The sequence below is a fragment of the Pongo pygmaeus genome, chromosome 1, assembly GCF_028885625.2.
Source record: "Pongo pygmaeus isolate AG05252 chromosome 1, NHGRI_mPonPyg2-v2.0_pri, whole genome shotgun sequence".
Lineage (NCBI taxonomy): Eukaryota > Metazoa > Chordata > Mammalia > Primates > Hominidae > Pongo > Pongo pygmaeus.
In genome coordinates this window covers 4,661,619-4,684,484 of record NC_072373.2, presented here as the reverse complement: position 1 = coordinate 4,684,484, position 22,866 = coordinate 4,661,619, and the positions used below count along the sequence as shown (strand labels likewise).

The 22,866-nt window shown below is 37.0% G+C and overlaps 1 protein-coding gene across 1 annotated transcript in view; it reads right to left on the bottom strand.

Moving 5' to 3' along the window:
• Positions 1-745: 745 nt before the first annotated feature.
• The window catches only part of ADSS2 (adenylosuccinate synthase 2), a 43,254-nt gene continuing 21,133 nt past the window's right edge, over positions 746-22,866 (bottom strand). The window contains exons 5-13 of the mRNA XM_054478849.2: positions 16,543-16,609; positions 16,169-16,276; positions 15,049-15,130; positions 12,409-12,535; positions 11,013-11,167; positions 9,887-10,011; positions 8,232-8,329; positions 3,536-3,685; positions 746-1,874 (exon numbers count right to left, since the gene is read on the bottom strand). Coding sequence (XP_054334824.1) covers positions 1,822-1,874; positions 3,536-3,685; positions 8,232-8,329; positions 9,887-10,011; positions 11,013-11,167; positions 12,409-12,535; positions 15,049-15,130; positions 16,169-16,276; positions 16,543-16,609 — 965 coding nt within the window. The 3' untranslated portion in view covers positions 746-1,821. The remainder of the gene's footprint in view (positions 1,875-3,535; positions 3,686-8,231; positions 8,330-9,886; positions 10,012-11,012; positions 11,168-12,408; positions 12,536-15,048; positions 15,131-16,168; positions 16,277-16,542; positions 16,610-22,866) is intronic.

Genomic DNA, 22,866 nt, shown 5'->3' with positions numbered 1-22,866 from the left:
CAAAAAACCCGCCCATGATTTTACTCCTTGAATTTACTGCTAAGCTAATCAATCTCATCAGCCCCTCACTCATTTTGTTTAGTTGCTCCAACTTTCCAAATTCTTTCCAGCCTCTGGGCCTTTGTACAGTACATGTCCCTCTGTCTGCTCTGTACTCATCTGCTTGGTCTGTTTAGACATTATTTCCATTAATGGCCTTCTCCAACCCCTGCTAAATTAAGACTAGATTCTCATTCATCAGACCTTGTACTTTTCCACTGCAGCATGTAACTACTGTTTATAAGTCTCTATTTGGTTACCATGCTGTCGCCCACTATAGTAAGTTTCAGGAAGACTGTGCTCCTGTCACCACTGCATACCCAATACCTAGGAAGAGTCTAACACATATACTTGAAAAGGAGAATGAGTTCTTTGTATCTGTCTCTGAACCATTACTAAAAATACATTTTTAACAGTGCAATACTTGCAACCAAGATAAGAATGCAGACTTTATAAGCCCATTCATTCTCTATTAAACAGAAATTATATATTCATTATAAATTATTTTTACATATAAGTCATTATTGATCAGTAATTGGCTCGTAGGATAATCTGTATTGTTCTTTATACTTATTGAGTCTAACGATACTGCTCCTATTTTAGAATTTTTCTTGAACTAAGTATTACACTACAGAGATAAAGCTCCTTCCTATATACTAGTATTACTAATCTCTCTTAGTAGAACAAAAACACAATACACAAAGCATACTAGAAATATTTGGTTCTTTTAATCAGCTATTCATGGTGTAATAAAATAAATTTAAGTGGCACCTAATTTAACATTTAAAATAGTTCATTAAAAGATAATCTACAAAACAATGTTATGCCTAATTGTCAAAATAACACAAGAAAGGAGAAATAAAGGCATAATCAAAATTATGGCTAACAACTTGGGTTCATTTTGACACTTACAGATGATTTTGTAGGCATATCGGCAGTTGAAAACCAATTCACTAGATTTAAAACTAATGGTAAGATAAAAAAGAAAAGATATACATTTCAGAGGTAATGTTTGAAATTAAAGAAAAATATCCACCATATATTACAACAGATCTTTTAATGACTAATTATTTTTAACATAAAGATTGTTGTTTTGGGAAACATCTTTTCTCTTTGAACATTTCAATAAATGTTCAATGTATTAAATAACTGACAGAAATAAGTTCTGTGTTCTGTACAAATTAAAGGTCCCATGAATACATAACCCCCTCCCAACCCCACCAAAGCTCAATTTTGCATGGTCTCAGCAGAAAAGAAACAGCCCAAAATTTAAACAGAATTCATAGCATTACAAAAGTTTACAGAACCCCTATGTTTTCATCATTTGTTTCTAACAACAAAGATTACGATGACAGAACTGAATGATCAGAATGTAAAAATATTTGTGCAAAACTGCATTAATTGTTCTTACCATCTAATAGGGGTAAAACTTAAGAACACGCAATGACAATAATGAAGAAAAATTACATTAAAAGTAATTCTACTTTTGATATCAAACAACATGGATTATACTATTACTAAACATTGAAAAAAAAAACGTGGCACCATGAGAGCAGCAGGAGCAACAAATGATTTGGCAATTCCAGCTAAAGAAAGCTGACACTGGAATATGCCAAAGTTAATCTCCACAGTAGGCATCCATCTGAAAAGACTGGAAACAACTGTAGGGCTTCAAACTTACTTCAATGTCTTTATTCTTGAATTTGCAGGTCATAAATGAAATATTTAAGAAAGTCTTTTCCCCTCCCTCTCAAGGAGTGTTTCTTGCATTACTGGCAATCATTAAAAGAGTTGAATCATAGACTCTCTGGATTTACCAACACCAATCCATTTAACTAGAAGAATACAAAGAGAAAAGGAATTGCATCGATTCATCTCTAATGTTCACTCTTTGGGATTAAAAAACAGGTAGTCCCCCACTTTTCTCAGTATCACCATAACTTTTCCCTATGTGCATTTTCTCTGTTCTCTATTCTGTTAGCAGACTGTGCCTATTTCTAAACAGGATGTACAAACAAGACCCAGCACAGGATAGCATGCCTTACTGTTCCCTTTTTAACTGTGCAATATTTTCAGTTTCCTAATTTCTAATGACTTAGGATAGTAAAATATTGACCAACACCAGCAGAGACCTACAGAAAGTTGATGATCAAGTTCCTGATAACTGGCCAAGATAAGCATCTTAAACATCTAGATGAGAATATGATTTTAACTTGCACAGCCTCAGAAACTGCCCACTACAGGAGTCTATGTAAATCGAATCATCTGCACCACATGGTTTCAGATTATTTGCAGAATTGCCAGCTTCCATAAGGTACTGTTAGGATCGACCTTCGTGGTATTTTACAGATTTTTGTTAGACTCACTGCTGTTTATATTTCAAGAAAATGCTGACTAAGAGCAGTAAGCAAATATGCTTACTAAATTTGACATCAAGCTGGGAGGGGCAGCTAGTAATTTGGAAAACAAGAATCATGCTGGAAACGAACCACAAGGCAAAACAGATTTTATATGGAGGACACATCCCACACACTTCACTTTTTCTTATCTTTCAAATATCCATCAATGCCAACAAAAGGATACAAGGAAAAAGCCATCTGTTAAAAGAATGACGTCACATAACTTACATACAGCCATAACATTGTTATGCCTAACTCCCTCGCCATCTTATATTTGTTCTTTAATAAACAGTCTTTAACTATTTTTAAAAATTATTTTCTTACATTTTTTCTAGTGAGATTTCCCATTTTCTATACCAATTATTTCCCAATGTATATTCAGGAAACTCCAAATCTCAAGGGTAATTTAACCCAAACAAACCATAAACCATTTTTAACTCCCCAAAAACACACACCATTTTTGGTGGTGGTAGAGATACATGAGGATTTGTTATTAAGAGGGAGAAACGAATGAGACAATGTCACAGGATGAAAAAAAACAGACTAAGAATTAAAGACAGGGTCAGAAAGGGTGAAAAGTAATATATTATCCTCTATTTAAAGATGAGCATTGTATTTACTTTAAGGAATAAAATTATTACTTTGTATCTTCCTGGGCATTTATGCAAATCATGTGCACTCTGTAAAGTAACAATGATCTTTCCTTTATTCTATTTCAAAGGCACACAGGCAAGTTAAAAGAAAAGACAGTTGGCTGGGCATGCTGGCTCATGCCTGTAATCCCAGCACTTTGGGAGGCTGAAGTGGGCAGACCAAGAGGTCAGGAGAGACCAGCCTGGCCAACATAGTGAAACCCTGTCTCTTACTAAAAATACAAAAATTAGCCAGGTGTGGTGGCACGCACCTACAATCCCAGCTACTCGGGAGGCTGAGGTAGGAGAACAGCTTGAACCCAGGAGGCAGAGGTTGCAGTGAGCCGAGATCCCGCCACTGCACTCCAGCCTGGGACAGAGCGAGACTCCGTCTCAAAAAAAAAAAAAAAAAAAAAAAGAGAGCGAGAGAGAAAAGAAAGTTATTCACAAAGTGTTTATGTTTACCTGGAATTTGAAGCTCATCTTCAATAAATCGAACATAGTTTTGTGCATTAACAGGTAGTTCTTTAAACGCCCTTGCATTTGATATGTCTGTGTTCCATCCTGGGAGAGTCTTATATTGAACTTCAACTTTATTTAAGACTTCTTGGTTTGCTAAAAGTTAAAGAGGACATTTGTTCATGGCACACACTACTTACTGTCAAACAACTTTTTGATATATTGTAGGTTCAAAATCTCTTTTCAAAATCTTTGGAGCCACATATGTTTTGGGATTCAGAATTCTTCAGGTAGTAGAAAGGTAAAACAGTGCAAATACCATCTGGGGTAGTATTCTATAATCAAACATATTTCTGCAGCAACACATATGATCATTCGCTATAAGAGGATAAAGATTATGTAATACTAACATTAGTTCAAGACTGGTTTTGCTGCCAAATGAATCTGGGTGCCAAACTTAAAACTTTCCAGTTTTAAAGCTTATTGAATTTCCATTCTATTGATTAGGGATTGTAGATCTGCATGACAGCAACTTCACAAAAAGAAGGTCTGCATACCTGCTGTCTTCTGAGAAATCTGTGGTTCTACTTGAAATTTTCTTCATTATTCTACCTATTTTCTCTGTATCCCTTAATGGAAACTGAAAATGTACTAAAGAAGAGTTTCTTTGACTTGAGTCAATACAGTGGATGCTATGGTACTCTGCCCAGATTTCTCTCAAGACTGAGAGCTGTGGGAGTTCTGCCTGCTGAACCACTCACAGTTCAGAGCCTCTGCAGGACTCGCCCTCCACCGAAGGGAGCTGCTGCCCCACAGCAGCCCATAGCCATTGACTTGTCAATGTAGGAATAGAAACAACCTGGGCACTTAACCTTAATTTGGGACAACTTTTAAGGGCTATGTTAGCTCCAGAGCTCCCTACGGGATCAGCGAAGGCTTTTTTGCAACTATATTGCAGTGCAATTTTTCCCTCTGCCTAATCCTGCTTCTCCCACTCCCTCACAGATGTTGTTGCTCAGTGCACTTATGAGCAAATCCGCCTATGTGCAAATCTCTACATTGGAGTCTGTTTCCTAGGGAACTCAATCTAAGATAGCTGGCACCAGGAATGGTCAGAGGAAGATAGCTCTAAAATGAGAACTAAGAGGCAGGATCATTGGCTAGCTGGCTGGCTGGCAATGAGGACTGCCACTGGGGTACACAGAGTATGGATAGCCTCTATCTGAGGCACTGAGATTCGAGCACGTGTGGAACAACAGAACTGGATGGCTCTTGATGAATGCTATTCACGAACTGGAGAAAGATAATGAAACCTGTCTGGCAGAGCTTAGACAAAATTCCATCTCCCATAGCAGAGAGCAGAAAAAGACAACGATTAAGATAAGAATTCAATCATATAGACTGCAAAGCTCCAGAAAAAGCTGAATTCTGCAATCCAGCAAGTTTGCTATAGCAAAGTCAGAGCTTTGTTTGGGAAAAAGTGGGGCCCTGAGACTCTGAATGGGACATCTGAGTTGACACACTTGAAACTCCTGAATCCCTAGATTTTCCAAACTCTCTGGGTCTGCAAAATGTTCCATGACTTCCTATGAAAGGCTGTGGCATCCTGTTGCTTGAAGATGATGCAGAGGCCTCTGTCTTGCAAGGCAGCATGTGCCCATCTCACATCCACCTTCACCTTCCCCCTCCTGGCCAGTAAATAACTAGGCTCAGGTCCCAGTGTAACCTGGCTAAGGAAGCACTGAGCCTACTAAGGAAGGAAAGGTAGTGTATTCTAAAAGATCTGCAGGAACAAGCCAACATTTGCCAGTAGGTACCAAGAGAGTGTATATGGAACTGGATCCTGAGGATGCTGGGTCAAGGGGGGCAGCAGGTGGTAGAACGAAGTTGAGTAAGAGTATATGGGTATGGGACTATCCTCTCATGATGCATGACACAGAGATGATGAAAACATACTGCTAGGAATGCTCTTGGAAGCTTAGAAAAAGTAATGAACCATACTAAGTAGGTACGCCAGAACTGCTGTTGTAGATGGTAGGAGGAATTAAGAGAATCAGTGGGGCTTCCATTTCTAGTCATCATAAAATACACAGTTCCCGACCAGCTCTCAAAATGACAACTCTTTCTAGGCAGTGGACGACAGGCAGGCACAAAGCCATGGCTCCTGGGAGAGAAAACTCATAAGCAAGTCCAGAAGCCACCCAACTTTCTGCCTAGGGACCATTTCCTGACCACAGTTCAGAACACTGGTGTCAGCAGAGAATGGCAGCTCCACTGACCTGGGGAGGTAGATAGCTGACTTCAGGAAAGCTGAAGCAGCTAGAATCAGCAGGGTCAGGCATCAGAGAGGAGCTGTAGAGAGAAGGGCCCCCCAGAAGTCCATGTGAGAGTCCCATGGCTACAGGAGGACACCACAGGTAAAGAGCAGGACCATCAGAGGCTTACCAGACCTCAGCCGCTATACAGTTGGGGGTGGAACAAAGACTCTAGAAGTCAGTAGTGCTGCTGAAAAGGAAGGGACAGGGTACACTGGTGCTCCAGCACTGCTGGATTGAAGAGATCTCATTATTATACCTTAACTCTCCTGGCATCCAGCAGAGCCACCAGAAAGGCTGCTCTTTAAGAATAAAAGCCACGCCCTTGAGTGAAACCTATTACAAACCTCCCATAATGAAGCCAAAAACCAAGCTCTGCCAAGATCTATAGAAGAGACAAAATTTGGAGACTGACTCATACCAGCTTAAAGTTTGAAAAACATCTTGGGTTTTCCACGTAACTACACACAAAGCATAAAACCAAACTATACAAGTTCAAGATGATCAGTGAATAATTCAATCGTCCCCTAAAACAAGGATCAACACTATTCAGAGGAAGATAACAGAATCTGAGTCTCTTTAATATATCATCCACAATGTCTAACAGTCAACCAATGACTATCAACTGGTAGTCATTAGGCATAGAAACAGTGATCCACAACCAAGGAAAAGAATAATCAAGAGAAACCCGAGATGGTCTAAATGTTAGACTAACAGAAAAAAAGTAGCTAATATAAATTAAGTAAATTTCATTGTTATTGAGTGAACAGACAGGGAATCTCAGTAGAGAAATAGGAAGTAGAGAAGAGAGCTAAATGGAAATTCTACAAATAAAAATTCACCAGTGGGTTTAAAAGCATATTGCAGATGCTGATCAGAATCATTTACCTCATCCAGTGACTCCATTCCTTGCCTGCTGGCTTTGGCACATGAAATCCAACATGATAGGGGGAGCCTTAGCTTAAAGCTTAATGGGACTTTTGCTTCTACTTTCCTGCTGTGATAGCCACAGTAGGGGCTAATTTACACCACTAACCTTCCTCTTATAAGTTTCCCTAGGAAAGACAACAACCAGAATCCCACAGGAGCTATTCCCAGAAGGTTGTCAACTTATTTTACCCTCTTTAAGCACTCTCTGCTGCTGGTGGGGAGTACTGCATGTTGCTGATTCATAGCTCAGTCTCTCTCCAGGAACTGCTCTTGGCCAAAGGGAGCTACCTCACTTGAGGAACAGCTCTTATTTCGTAGCTAGTTGTTGAGAGGCACAAAGCTCTGGCTACTTGCCTCAATTTAGTATAACTCTAAAGGGCCACCCTAGCTCTGTGGCTCCCAATGGGATTGGCTGCACTGTATTTCAACTAGTCCCTCTGCTTCCTTCATAAGTGCTACTGCTGGAAGCATTCTCTGCTACACTTCTTGGATACAAATCTCCATCTCGAGAGTGTTTCCGGGGGATCTTGACCAAAAACGGCTTTAAAATTAAACACATGAAATGGACAAGTTTTATGTTTTGTTAGTTTTTAATATTTTAATTAAAAGAATTTGCTGTAATGTTCTAGAGAACATTACCATAGACGGTAGACCTTGCCACATGTCATTACACTTGGTTAGACTATTCTCTTTGGTGTTTGAAGTTATAACTCTTGAAATAGCTTTGTAAATAGAATTAAGAACCAGGACATAACATATACCGCAACAGCCAGTTTTCCAAGTGAATATTGTCCTACAATGGCAGTACATACTTTTTTATAAGACATCTAGACTCCCTCTATACTTACATACATGTAAGACAAGGAAAGATAATATGCATTTAATTTCTAAGAACTTAGAGCTATCCTTAATTCCTAAGAAACAGTAGTCATAAGGTAGTCATCAAGTTTTATTAAGCTAGTCAATATTCCTTCATTTGGCATATTCCTAATCCTTATCAAATGACTACTATAGAATAAAGGGCAGAGAAAGTCATTCATGGGGCCTGAAGGATAGGGAGGGCTAATGTACTGAGAGCCAGCTTAACAAGACAAGGGCTCTTCTTACCCCTCTTCTTATTCACTCTAAACAGTGGCATACTTTCCCAAGGAAGGGAGAAACACCTCCAAGGAAATTACTTTCAAAGGAGGGAAGATGAGACTCAAGAGCAGTAGGGCTGGGCTCAGAGGTCCATGTGTTTTCTTTTGAGTTTGAGCACATGCTTGTTGTGACCCAACACCTAAATAAGTATTAGCTATGAACCAAATAACTAATAATAAGTGAGCAAATTTGCACTAATCATAAAGGGCATATCAAGCCTATCGCTATCTATCACAAATTATATGGAAGACCTTTATGAAACTGCTCTAATACATTCACCTTATAATATCCTTTAGATATTGCCTAAAAGAAAATACCTGGGATATGAGGTATGATTTCACCATCTAACTTGTAAGCAACTCCAACTTTGATTTCCGTAAACATGTCCAAAATATCCAACTTGGTAAGTGCCAACCTAATTTTGGAAGAAAAGGCAATGTTAAAAGAGCAAACTCTTAAAGGCTCTAATATCTAATTTGATTAATGCAGGAGTAAAGAAAAATTCATGCAAAGCTTAAAGTTCTAAAGCAATTCTGAAAACTGGTTAGGATTATATTTTAAAGCGTGCCACACATAAGACACTAGAGGACAATATACACTGAGTTACTTTGCTAGTAATTGTAACAGATTTTCACTGATGAATTTTGCTTAGCTTTCTTTTTTGATTGTTTTGAGACTGGGTCTCGCTTTGTCACCCAGGCTGGCGTGTAGTGGCACAAACACGGTTCACTGCAGCCTCAACCTCCCAGGCTCAAGCGATCCTTGCACCTCAGCCTCCTGAGTACCTGGGACTACAGGTGTGTGCCACCAGGCCCAGCTAATTGTTTTATTTTTTGTAGAGACAGGGTCTCACCAGGTTGCGCAGGCTGGTCTCGAACTCCCAGCCTCAAGCGATCCTCCTGCCTCTCGGCCTCCCAAAGTGCTGGGATTATATGCATGAGCCACCATGCCCAGATCAGCTTTCTTATGATTGATGAAGAAACAACATGTATTTGTGGGAGGGCTGCCTGGAGTTAAGGTTGCACTGTGGCCGTGGAACACAGCAGAACTCACTACACTACATGGATGATTAAGATACATGTACATTTACACACATGCCAGCATCCCTCAGTTCTTCACTCTGGTTACCATCACCTCTACCCTTCTGGTCAGAATTTGTCAAACAGTGAGAAAAACCACATCAAGGACCTCTTCATGATACATCAAAATTTCCCGACAAACTGACTGGAAAACAGGTTTTAAAGAGAAAATCTGCAGAAATTAGATAACAAACTAAATTTGGGATTCTCGTCCAAAAATTGTATTTTTAACTTTATTGTTATTTACTGGAAGTTCAGTCTAATACAGATATGAATACATTTATTTACCTATTCATGTATATGTATTAATAACAACTTAACTTTCCCTGAGCATTTTCAGTTAGCCAGGCAGTGTGCTATAGGCTCTCACTATGTTTCTCACCTAATTTTTAAAATACCCCTATGAAGTAGGTAATGCTGTTATATAGATTTTAGAGAGGATAAAACAGAGGCAGAGGATGATTAACTTGCTCAGCTACACAAGCATAATGCACAGATCTGAGATCTGAATCCAGGAACTCAGACATTAAGCCCACGTGCCAATCACTAGGTACATCGCCTCCCCTCTGTACGTGCTCATGGTGTCTGTGCTACCACCTGTCTATCTATCCACATATCTGCCTACATACCCTATTCTGCCTGCCTCTATACTTACATACATGTAAGAGTATCATGATTCTTTTCAACAACCTTGGATGTCTAGGAGGATAACTTGGGGTCTCTCTCCTTGTGTACCCTTCCCCCTATATCTTGGTCTACTTCTGCCTGGCACTACAATTTCAATATGGAGTCTAAAGAGTGAAATTTTCCTATTAAGGTACTCCACAAAATTAAACCTATGGCCATTAATCATCTATGATTTCCTGAAATAAATGTTTCTGAAGAATACTCACGCAGTAAATCCATTGATCATATGAGCATATTTGAGCAAAACGAGGTCCAACCAGCCACATCTTCTTTTCCTTCCAGTAGTTACACCAAACTCTCTACCCCTTGTTTGTAATAATTCTCCAATTTCCTACAGAACAGAAAATTGAACTTTAGGATTAGAATAGCAGTGCTATACATCTGGTGGAATAATATATAGCAGAGATCATAGCAAAGCCTCTTTGAGATAAACATCTTTCAGGTAATAACTAAATTGAAGATAGAATTCCACAGACATGATGAATTTTATCTGAGGGAGGCATTATTTGGAATGCTTCATTTATTATCATTTTTTTAGTCAATATTTTTTACAATGTTATACAGATAACTTCCTAAAATTTAGATTGACAGATTAAGAAAAAAACAGTATTTATTAAATAGACAAATCCAGCCAGTTCTTCCAAGAGCTGTAGTTTGATGCTTTTCCTGAAAACCATAAGGCAAATATATCTAATAAGTCACTGATATCATAATGCCCTTCTGAAGAAAACTAAGATCGAAAACATGCTCAAATACCTAAGCTAAGGTCACTCCCTACAATTTGTTTTTCCTATGATCTACCGAAGTCCTTGATTTGCCCCTTTCTGCCTAAAGCTATCATTTCATTATCTCTTATATTCTGGCATCATTATAAATACATAGTTTTTGTTTATTTTTGTTGACTTTATTTTATCTTTTGAGACAGTCTCGCTCTGTTGTGCTGGCTGGAGTGCCATGATGCCATCTCAGCTCACTGCAACCTCTACTTCCTGGGCTCAAGTGATCCCCTACTCAGCTTCCCCAGTAGCTGGGACTACAGGTGCATGCCACCACACCCAGCTAATGTTTGTATTTTTTGTAGTGACAGGGTTTCACCATGTTTCCCCGGCTAATCTTGAACTCCTGGGCTCAAGTGATCTGCCTGCCTCTGCCTCCCAAAGCGCTGGGATTACAGACAGGGGCCACCACGTCCAGCCAAAATTATGTATTTAAGAAAATGTTCTGACCAATCGTGCAAATTAAGTGAAGGGCACAGGAGACAATAATTCATTAAGAAAAAAAAGAAGAATGAATTTTTAATACATTTTGATTATTTACTTAGAATAGGCTTACATTGTCTTGCTCTGTAGGAAAGGCACCAATACCAACTCTAGTTGTATAAGCTTTCACAACTCCATACACTTCTCCAACATTTTGAGGTGGCATACCCAAACCAGTACAAACACCTCCAACAGTACAATTTGAAGAGGTTACAAAAGGGTAAGTCCCTAAAAACAGAAACAGACATTAAAATATAGTAGACACATAAATAACACATTTTAAAACAGAATTACCGTTACAATTCTCCATTTGAGTATATTGTAGGTATCTAACAGATCTCAAATGTAACTGCCCTCTCAAAGACTCAGTGTTTTGCTTTTTATTCATTTTAGCTGTAATGACATGAAAACGAGGTTAGAGCTTTAACGGAAGTGCTTATACAGAGAGGCTCCTTGAATGCATGTACAGTTACTGACTCAGCTCTTTATAGTAGCTACTCACTTAATGGATTATGAAGAAATTTAATGCTGAAACTCATCTACTTGTTTTCATAGTTTCCTGTTAGTGTAAAACAAATATGACTCCCTCACACGAATATTTAAAGTGTTGTAGCAACCTGGAGTGATGGCAACACAAGAATTTTGTAGTATTCAACATTTCCCCAGCTTTTAATCTCTACTCAGGGAATAACCCTCCAATTATAAGAGCTAATTAAAGAGTGGCATACTTTCTCACCCCCAAAAGATCTCCTTTATATTTAACTATTCACTCTACCAAGTAGACACTCTGTTTTCTTTCCAGACTGGCTAGACATATTATGGTATCAAAAATACATATCTACTATACAGAAATACACTTTCTTCAATAGTTTACTTGGAGTCAAAAGCCAATGAAATGTCAGTAAAAGCTGAGAACAATCAGACTAATCATGAGAAATCATGTTTAAATGAAACGGTCAACAAACTAATGAGGCAGTAGTTTGAAGAAAGAAGTTAAGCATTAATTAACCTTTTGAAGATGAAGGAAATGCTCTGAATTCAGAGTCTCATGCCCAGGGAGTTAATTTATGTAAATAAGCTTTTATAAATCTTGCTTAATAATAATGTACACATTTTTAAAAGGTTGAATTAAAGATGCAGATTCTTCCATAGCATTTATCTTATCTTATAGTTCCAGGGTTTGAAACTGAACCATAAACCAATGAAAACCACAATTTACAGAACCTCAGACCTACTGAACTCAAATGATGATTTTATTTTTCTAATAAAATAGGGAACGTAACACATGTATTGTGTGTTCTGCAATATTCCTTTAAAAAGAGTGCCACAAGATGACAGATTTCATCATTCCTGAATACACAAGCTAAAAACATTGTTTTAAAACTCCTTAATGCTAACATTAATTATTTATATTTTAACTACTTAGGGCTCAGTTAAGCTCCCTTAACTATAAATCATATCTCACTTACCAAAATCAATATCTAATAGTGCTGCATTTGCACCTTCTACCAAGATTTTCTTTGGTGGTCCATGTAGGGCCTCATATAGAAAATAAACTCCATCTCTCACCATTGGTTTAATCCTTTCCATATAACCCTATACACAAAGACAAAAACCAATTTCCATGTATACTAATAAACGTTTAACATAACCAGAACAAGAATAAATTACCTGACTTTATGACATGAAAACTGACAAATGCAAAGTAGAAAAGGGCTGGTGACGGTGCTCACTCTATTGTAACATTTGGATTAGCTCTCATCTCTCATGCTGATTTTCCAGGAACAGAAAAGAGGCATTAGCTCAACAAAAACCAGAGATACAGTGAAATTCAAAGGTTCTATATTAACCTCACTGCAAATAAAACCCTCCCAGCAAAGTAGTCATACTTCATAAACCAGCTTTCGGGAAAATAAAAATAAATGACTATATTACATTGTGCTTTTAAATTTTGTGAGGTATTTGAAAAGCTGCATTTATAATATAATCCACAAAACCGTAAGTTTTTTATTTTATTTCATTTTTTGAGACAGAGCCTTGCTCTGTCACCCAGGCTGAAGTACAGTGGTGGGAACATGGCTCACTTGCAGCCTCGACCTCCTAGGCTCAAGCGATCCTCCCACCACAGCCTCCTGGGTAGCTGCACCACCACCACGACCACCTACATTTTTTTTCTTTTTTTTTTGGTGGAGGTGAAGTTGCCCAGGCTGCCCAGGCTGTTCTCAAGTGACCCTCCCACCTCAGCCTCTAAAGTCCTGAATTACAGGTGTAAGCCACTGTGTTTGGCCAAACATGAATTTTGAAACTTGCATCAGTGATTCTCAAAATGTGGTGAGGGCCACAAGTTACATTGCCAAGCATGCAACTATTAGTGATTGATTACTGTTATTCTTTTAAATTTTATCCTATTACTGTAACATGTCTATCTCTACACTATTACTAGCAGATAATGTCCAATACTATGTAACACATGGGCATTATAAAAATTTCTCAAAACAGTTAATTGTTAGTACTACTGCTTAACTTCAGAACTCAATTAAAAATGTAAAATAACCAAGAGCTTCCCCTAAGGCCTATAGCATAACTGCATGAAACCTAGGTTCAACTATGTTTAAATATGTAGACTATTATGGAAATTCCAGAATCTACTCATGAACCCACCTGAGTGTGTTAATACCCATTGATAAATGTATGATCACTCCTTGGCTCTAGTCGTCAATTTCTGACTTATTCCTGTTTTAGTCCTATTTTATGCCTGAAATGACCCCACTAGTCATCACATTCCTTGTTCCTTAAAATTCTGGTTCAACATACATTACCTATAAGAATCTTCTTACCCAATTCTATTTATTATTCTTCACCTACTTTACATTCACATGGAACACATGTAAAATGGAATTGAAAAGCCATACTCATAGTTTGGCAAGTAAATATTTCCAAGTTGCTAGTCAAAAAGTTAAAATATTTGTTGCATAACAGACTGGGTATGGTAGCTCATGCCTGTAACCCCAGCACTTTGGGAGGCCAAGGCAGGCAGACTGCTTTAGCTCAGGTGTTGAAGACCAGCCTGGGCAACATGGTGAAAAACCATCTCTACCAAAAAAAAACCTAGCAGGGTGTGGTGGTGTGCCCATAGTCCCAGCTACTCGGGAGGCTGAGAGGGGAGGATCCCTTGATCCTAGAAGGTCAAGGCTGCAGTGAGCTGTGTTCATGCCACTGTACTCCAGCCTGGGTGACAAAGCAAGACCCTGTCTCAAAAAATAAAATAAAATAAAATATTTATTGCATAACTGAATAAAAAGAAAATGGCAGTCTATTCTACACAACAATGAGTGCACTGAAATACAAATACCTAACATTTAGAATGTTCCTTGTAGGTCATATATTTTTAGAACTTAGTGGACGGGCAGACCTAAGGTCTGCATTTTTTCTAGAATGGCATATGAGGTTTGTAGATTCCTACTCAGTTCTGGAACTGATATTGATACTTATCTGTAGATGAGAAGAAGTAATAATCAGATTCACAGGAAGCAGTTTGAAGTTCATCAAAAAGGTGAAAGAATGAAGAGGACAGGAATTTCAACTACTGAACAATGTAAGCACCACTGACACCTAATAGTTGCCAAGAAAAGACTAATCTTTGGTCAATTACCTTATTTGTCTCTTAAGAGTACAGTGCTAAAGAATCTGGCCCTATGGGGTTATCCTTCCTAAATGGGTTGGTTAGCCTGAAAAGTTCTCACTCAGCCCTTTGCTGATCTGTCCTCCAATTGTTAGAAGTGATTTTTACATAATGCAAATCTAGTCTCCTTTCTGTTCAAAATTTCCTAGTAGATTTTCATTATCTCCAGGATAAGATCTAAACTCCCTGTCACTGTACATGAGACGTATGATCTGGACTCTGTCTCCTTTACTTCAGGTACTCTTCCTGCTCCCTACTCAATATTTTTTCTAAGCCATATCATGTAAAGTCACTCAAACATACCATGTCCAAGACAAACAATTTCCTTTGCCAGTTCTTACCCAAAGCCTGCATGAATGAAAAGATCTAGATGCCAATTTGGCAAACAAGTATTAAAAAGAACATTAAAGAGGTCAGAAAGCATTACCTTGAGTTTTTGTAATTCCCCTTCAATGTCTATTTCCAAAGTGGGGTATATAGATTTGTATTGGTTAGCTAGAACTTTAAACCTGAGAAACACAGATAAATCAAGACATTACCACTCTGTAAAAAATATTTCAAATAATATCATTTGATTCAAATGGTTTCTGCAGATGGTAAATGATCTTAACAGCAAATTAATCCTGAAACTGAAGTTACCTTCTGAGAAATAAAATTTAATAAAGGAGATCAGCCATATGAATAAGACAGACATTCAAATTATTTTTTTACTCAAGTTTAGGCATAGCAACAATATAATTAAGGTGATACGTGTGTAGGTAGGGAAGAGAAATGGAATGACTAAAATCTGTAAACACAAAAGACTTAAATCTGAATTAACTGTATTACACTGTACAAAAACAAAAGGGGGCAGTTTACATGACACTTGTAAAAGAGGGAGACGCAGCCATTAGCAATCTAATAGTCTTCAGTAAAGGTGCACTGCCAGTGCAGACAAATGTTAAGTGGTTGATTGAAGGGGATACAATGTCATTATAGCCTTGATGCCACTTGTTATTATACACAACTAACTCCCTATCATGGAGTCACTGAGTAGCTTTTTGATGACTACTAGGTTTTCCAAGGAGATCTGGCTACAGAAAGCATGTGTTAAGGTAGCATCTGTGTTTTTCAAGTTGAGCTTGGTATACAATAATTCACCAGTATCTGAGAGCTAATGATTTCTGGGTGGGAGGACATAAGGAGTCTCCAGGCCTGAAAATGCAAGGATCAAGACCTTAGAATGCAACCACCCAAGGACTGCCACAGCCCCTGGAATCATTCTATTTCTCAGGAAACCATTCCATATTTCAATTCTTAAATATAACTCTGGCTTTGTCTTCTTAGGACATTCTATTAAATCACCGTCATGTTATTTTTCATGAAGTTAATCTGTAACCAAGAATGAATTAGAATGTAATAAAAATAACTTTAATATTTCAAACCTTAAAAAAGCCAACCACCACTATTTAACTAGAATACCGACTGTATCATTTTGAACCCTAGGTTTAAAAAAAAAAAAAAAAAAATGCATTCATTCCTTCCATTTTGAAACACAAGTTAGTTACCTCTCAGAGAAGCCATCAAAGTCAGAAACAAGGTCGCACATCCTGAGTCCACTCCGAGCAGCTTTGGATGAATAAACTGGGCCAATGCCCTTTTTTGTTGTACCCAAACTTAAAAACAAATCCAAACAAGCTTTAAGTTAGACACGAAAGATGTAGGTCTTATGGTCAGATCATTACAGTGAATAAAGTTACATATGACTATTTTCTGTTTATGTTATTTCTTGCTAAGTATATGTCCATAATCCTACTGATTTTCTCTAAAACAGGATATTCCAATGCTTATTTTTCTTAAACTTCTGGTCTAGAACTAAAATATAAGGGTCTGCATATGCTTAAACTGTACCAAAAAAAAAACAAAAAAAACCCACACATACTTTTTTCCTGCTTGTTCTTGTCTCTGTTGTTCCTGGATACCATCAGCTGCTTGATGAAAATCAAATACTGAGGGGAAATAAAACCACAGTTGTTGAAACAAAGATAATACACAAAAGCAAAATCCACTGCATTTCAAATTAGTGAAGTTATAAATCCCTTCAGCCTCATTTCAGTATAATAAACACATTTTTAAAAGCGATAATGGTAGAAGTTTATAACACCAACTAGTACATTAATATGAAAATGTCTGATCTTTCACTCTTATTTATTGCAGTCTATACTATTTTAAAAAATAAGTCATTAAGAGGGTAATTTTGAAACATCTTGCCCTAAAATTTAACAAAGGTCAATTTACAAAAATACTCTTTTTTCTTCAAGTTCTGGACTCCAAGAATCTAGGGCTCATGTTGACACCTCCCTTTTCCTCACTAGTCTCGAGCTTCCATCACCTCTCACCAAAACTGCAGTCTCCTAATGTGTGTGTCTCTTTCCATTCTTAGACATCTCTAATCCAAATGCTGTCAGGCAGCCCAAGCCATCTTTCCAGGACACAAGTACGGCATTCACACCTCCCCTGCCCTGAAAACTCCACGGCTTTCCACTGCTCTAAAAAACAGACAAAATTCTTTTTATTATCTGGCCTCCTTGCACAGTCTACACTTTCATCTTATACCATGCTCTGCCACCCTCACTGCCCTCTGGCCACACTGGCATTCTTTGCAGCCCTCAGCTACAAGGCATGTACTTCTGCATGAAATACTGCCTCTTTCTACACCTACACATAACTTGTGCTCCCTCTCCCCCCTGCCAATGCTCTGAGAGTATTAGGATCATGTCAGTTCAGCCTACTAGTTGATTTCCGGTGCAAACATGTCCTCAAATATCTACTGACTCAATAAATAGATGGTTTATAGAAGAGGCAGAACTAGAATTTTGGTCTCTGAACTTCTAACCAAGGCTTCTTGTTTTCTGTTTTGTTTTTAAACAGCTTTATGGGAATATAATTTATACACCACAAAATTCATCCATTTAAGATGTACAATTTACTGATTTTTAGCATATTTAACCATAGCTTCTTTTTGCTAATGATGGCACTGTTTCCAAATAATTAAGTTGAAATGTGTAGATGTTTAACAGAAAGACTGATATGAGGTTCTTGGGATTAGTGGTAGCATCTGTAAAAGAACTATTTAGAAGTATTAGAAGACTGATATTGAAGTTATAGATAGTGAAGCTAGAAAAGTCTGATAACCCAATCTAAACCCATCCTCTGATTAACCCTGCCCCTAAAACCATGTATGTACTCTTCTCTAATTCCCTCCTTTTGAGACACTACGAAAACTATCACGGCAGTCCTCCCCCTTTGCTTGGCAAGGTTAACAACCATAGCTTTTTATGATCAACAGGTTTCCCTGGTGTGTTAGTAGAAAAGTTTTGATGCTGTACATACTAATTAGTTATATTTCAGAAGCTAAATATGTGTGATTTAAAAGTATCTAGTAAGCAATATCTGTCTTAGTACCACACAGTTAGATAAAAGTAACATCTTTAAAGCCATATCAGTATACTACACACCAAAAGATATCTATCTACAAGAATGCTCAGGGTAACAGTATTTGTAATATCTCAGTATTGGAAACAACTCAAATTTTCATCAATGGTAGAATGAATGGATTTTTAAAAGTGTGAAATGGTCATATAAAGGGATACTATACAGCAATGAAAAAGAATAAAATACTCTTTATGTAAACAATAATTTTGAGCTATAAGGGTTAGTTTATCATCATGTTCCCATTTCATTGCCCAAGCAATAGTCTTTCTCAGTTACTTGAGAGGCCAGAATAGTTCGTAAGGTCTGTTTAAACCCTGATTTTACAAATCAGTTATGACAAGATTGAGATCTTAGAGTACGCCATTCTCATTTCTTTTGAATAAAAAGACAGTTGAATGTAAATGTTTTGTTTTCTATGCTCAAATAAATTTAAAAAGCAACTGACAACCCACAAATAAATGGATGATGGAAAGCAGGTGAACCATATTTTTCAGAAATTAATTTAGTACCTTGTCATAGAACTAATGCTTTCCTTGGTTTTTCTAGGCCCCAGGAAGCAATTACTGTAATCAGAATAATTACTTTCATAAGACTTCATCATGGCATAGAGCATTAATGCCTCCACTATTACTGTTTTGAAAGAACAGCCTTAGAATATCTGTTTCACTTTCTACAGCCTAGATATTGCAAACAAAAAAACCATCATAACTGTGCACCTTTAGTTAAGTTTATTAACAGGATTTTAAAATTTTTAATTTACTATTATAGTTAAGTTTTATTAATATGATTAATGTTACACTATGGTTGGTGGGAGACTTGGTACATGTGACAGCCACTTTGCTTGCTTTCTCACATCTCCCTGAGGTCTTTACTCAACTGTCACTTTTCAGTGAAACCTCCCTGGCCACATTATATACAATTGTAGGCCCCTACCTCCTCCTCCAAACTGCCTGCCATTGCCTAGCTCCTTTCTCTGAGTTACTATTTCTCCTCAGAACTGAGCACTATACGCCATGCTACATCGATTACATATTTCTATTGATATGATTTGTTTTCACTAATACATGATATGCTCCATTAAGGGATGCTTTTGGTTTTTTCTGCTGCTGAATCCTTAGTGCTCAGCACCATACCTGACACAGTAGGCATTTAATACATAGATATTAAATAAAAGAACAGACACCTAACAAATCCGGATTTCACATTTAAATTTTAAGTGTCTCAACCACTTCTCAGGCCATTTTCCCTGAATAAGCATCTCTTATAGTACAAACTGAGTTATGAGATTCAGTGAACAGGGCAAAAGGTTAATGCAATAGGTCCTTGCAGTAGTATGCTAATGTAAAGAACTGGCCGGCAACTTAATAATTTTTAAGTTTCCTTAAAAAAATCAACTGTTTAAACCTTCTAAGTGAAATACTTGAAGGTAACTCAAGTAACATAAAAGATGCATATTATAGCCCCTAGAGCAACTACCAAAATTCATAGATTCATAAAACAAGAGGTATAGCTAGTAAGTTAACAGTGGAGATAATATTAAAAATGTTCAATAGAAAAGAAAGCAGGAAAAGAACAAATAAAAAGAAAACAAAGAGCAGACATAAATCCAACCATAGTGATAATTAACTATAGTAAAAGTAACTAGTCTAAACATTCCAATTAAAGGATAAAATTTTCACAATGAATAAAATGCAAGACCCAACTACATTTTGTCTATAAGTAATACATTATAGATCTAAAGACACAGATATGCAAGGATTATCAGAGGATGGAAAGCGATACGCCATGCAAACAGTCATCTTAAGGCAACTCTAGTGGCTATATTAATATCAAAGTAAATATCAGAATAAGGAATATTACCATAAAGAGGATATTGTGGTATTAACAATAATAGCTTATTAGATACTTTTAAATCACATAATACAAATTTAGCTTCTGAAATGTAACTAATTAGTACATACAGCATCAAAACTTTCCTACTAACAGCACCAGGGAAATCTGTTGATCATAAAAAGCTATGGTTGTTAATACCAAAGAGGATATTTCATAATGAGGAAAGGTTCAATGCATCAAAATCAGAACTGTAAACATACATGTACCTAACAGAGCTTCAATGTGCATGAAGGAAAAACTGACTGACTTGAAAAAAGAAATAGACAAATCCACAATTACTGTTGGAGGTTCAGCACTCCTCTGAGTAACTGATAGAATATACACATAGAAAATCAGTTGGGATATAGGATTTAAACAACACTATCAAACAATTTGATTTAATTGGCATTTAAAGAACACGCCACTCAACAAGAGCAGAGCACATATTCTTTCTAAGTGCAGGAAGACATTATCCAAAACAGACCACATCCTGAGCCATAAAAGAAGTCTCAACAAACTAAGATTAGGATCATACATATTCTCTGTTCACAATAAAATTAAACTATAAATAAATAATAGAGAGAAATCATGAAAATCTTCCAATATTTGGAAACATTAACATCATACTCAACTTATAGGTTAAAATAGAAATTATGATATTTTGAACTGCATGGAAATGATTGTAAAAATAATATTTGTGGAATATAGCTAACATAATTACATGTGTTAGAGGAACACATGTAATTTTAAATGCTTACATTAGAAAAGAAAGAGGAAGCAAAGAAGGAAGAAAGGAAGGGAGGGAGGGAGAGAGGGAGGGAGAGAGGGAGGGAGGGGGAGAGAGAGAGGGAGGGAGGGAGGGAGGTCAGTTGGTCGAGAGTTCATGATCCAAGTTTCTAAAGAACTACAAAAACGAGCAAATTTAAACCAAAGAAAGTAGAAAGAAGAGAAAGAGCTGAACCCAGTGAAACAGAAAATAGAGAAAATGGTTATTTTTTGGGAAAAAAAATCAAAAACCCACAAAATCAATAAAATGGATACCAGGAATAAAAGAGGGACATTACTGAAGACTAAAAAAGTTACCAATAATTTCAGAAGTTAGATGAACACATTTCTTTAAAAAACATAAATATCTAAAACTGGCACAAGAAACAGAAAAATCTGAATATCCTGATATCTATTAAAGAAATAAAATTCATAACCTTCATGGAATTCATAAAAACTTCCTCACAAAGATTTTCTATAAAACATTTAAAGAAGAAATATTACCAACCTCACACATAACTCTTTCAGAATAATAGAAGGCACTAAAACTGAAGAACAGACAACAAAACTAAAGAAAACTACAGAGCAGTATTTGTCAGGGTAAAAACAGTACATCTTGACCAAGTACAGCACTTAAGTTAGCTGTTGGGTGTGTATACATATATGAATAAAATACATAAAATTCTTTCCTTTGTGGACACAACCTGTGTAAGATGTTTTACTGATTGGGGAACTAATGACCAGAAAGGAAATCACTTGCCAGAGGATCCATAATCAAGATTTGGACCCAGATCCCTCCATTTCAAAGCCTATAGTTTTTTCCATTGTACTACGCTCCATATCACCCAGCACACTTTTATACAGAATCTCATATTATGGAAAATTTTTAAAATCCTTGGAAATAAATGAACATTCTGAAGCATCTATATGCCAGATCCTGTATTTAGTTCTGAAATGAGAATTCTAATGCCTTAAATTACAATGGAGCTTACAGAACTGTCCGTTCAGTGCCATGGTGACAGGGAGAGTCTCTAAAGCAAAGATCGAAGTGGTTTCACAGCAACGATTCTCAATTTTCCGATTAGTTATTTGATTTTTTAATGATACTATTTACTCCTTTTCACTATTATAGAATTGACTGTACTAAAATACATGTTTCTGGCCGGGCAGCGGCTCACACCTGTAATTGGGAGGCCAAGTCAGGTGGATCATTTGAGGTCAGGAGTTCAAGACCAGCCTGGCCAACATGGTAAAACCCTGTCTCTACTAAAAACACAAAAAAATAAGCCGGACATGGTGGGACATGCCTGTAATCCCAGCTACTCAGGAGGCTGAGGCACGAGAATCGCTTGAACCCAGGAGGTGGAGGTTGTAGTGAACCAAGATCATGCCACTGCACTCCCGCCTGGGTGACAGAATGAGACCCTGTCTCAAAAAAATAATAAAACAAAATAAAATAAAATAAAAAATATGTTTCTTATAAGACTTTTTAAGGACCCTAGGAAGTGAACCTTATAGGCTTTTAGTAATATACATTTTAAAGCACAACACATCCATTATTACACATATTACTACTAACACCTAAATTTTAGTCTGAGCTTATCTTCTACAGGCTCAGTCCTCTGTCAGAAATACTTTCCTTTAAGGACATACATTTATGGGAAAAAATAATTAAAGAAATGTAATTATAAATAAAATAATAATATTCATTTACATTTATTATGGTTAAACCACATTACTTTCCTTTTACTCTAGGCCTTTTGAACCCTTCCCATTACTACTTTGTTGTTTTGTTTTGGTGGTCTAAAGTAACTAAGTAACTTGCTTAACCTCTATGTTGTACCAAGGATGGAACTGTTAAGTGACAGACCCAAGGCAATTGCAATGAAGAAGGAAGATGGAGAATCCAGACAGGAACAGGGATATGTCTCTTAACACTATGCTTTTTCCAACAGGCTGATATCATCAGCATATATTTATATCTGCACATAGCCCAATTATCTAATTATATACACTGATGCTATACGTTATTCAAACGGTAGGTGTTAGGGATTATTCTGTTTTGCAATCCTAAATTGTGGTATGCTGATTAAGATACTGAATTTCACAGAGCAGACAACATAACAAAAAGCGA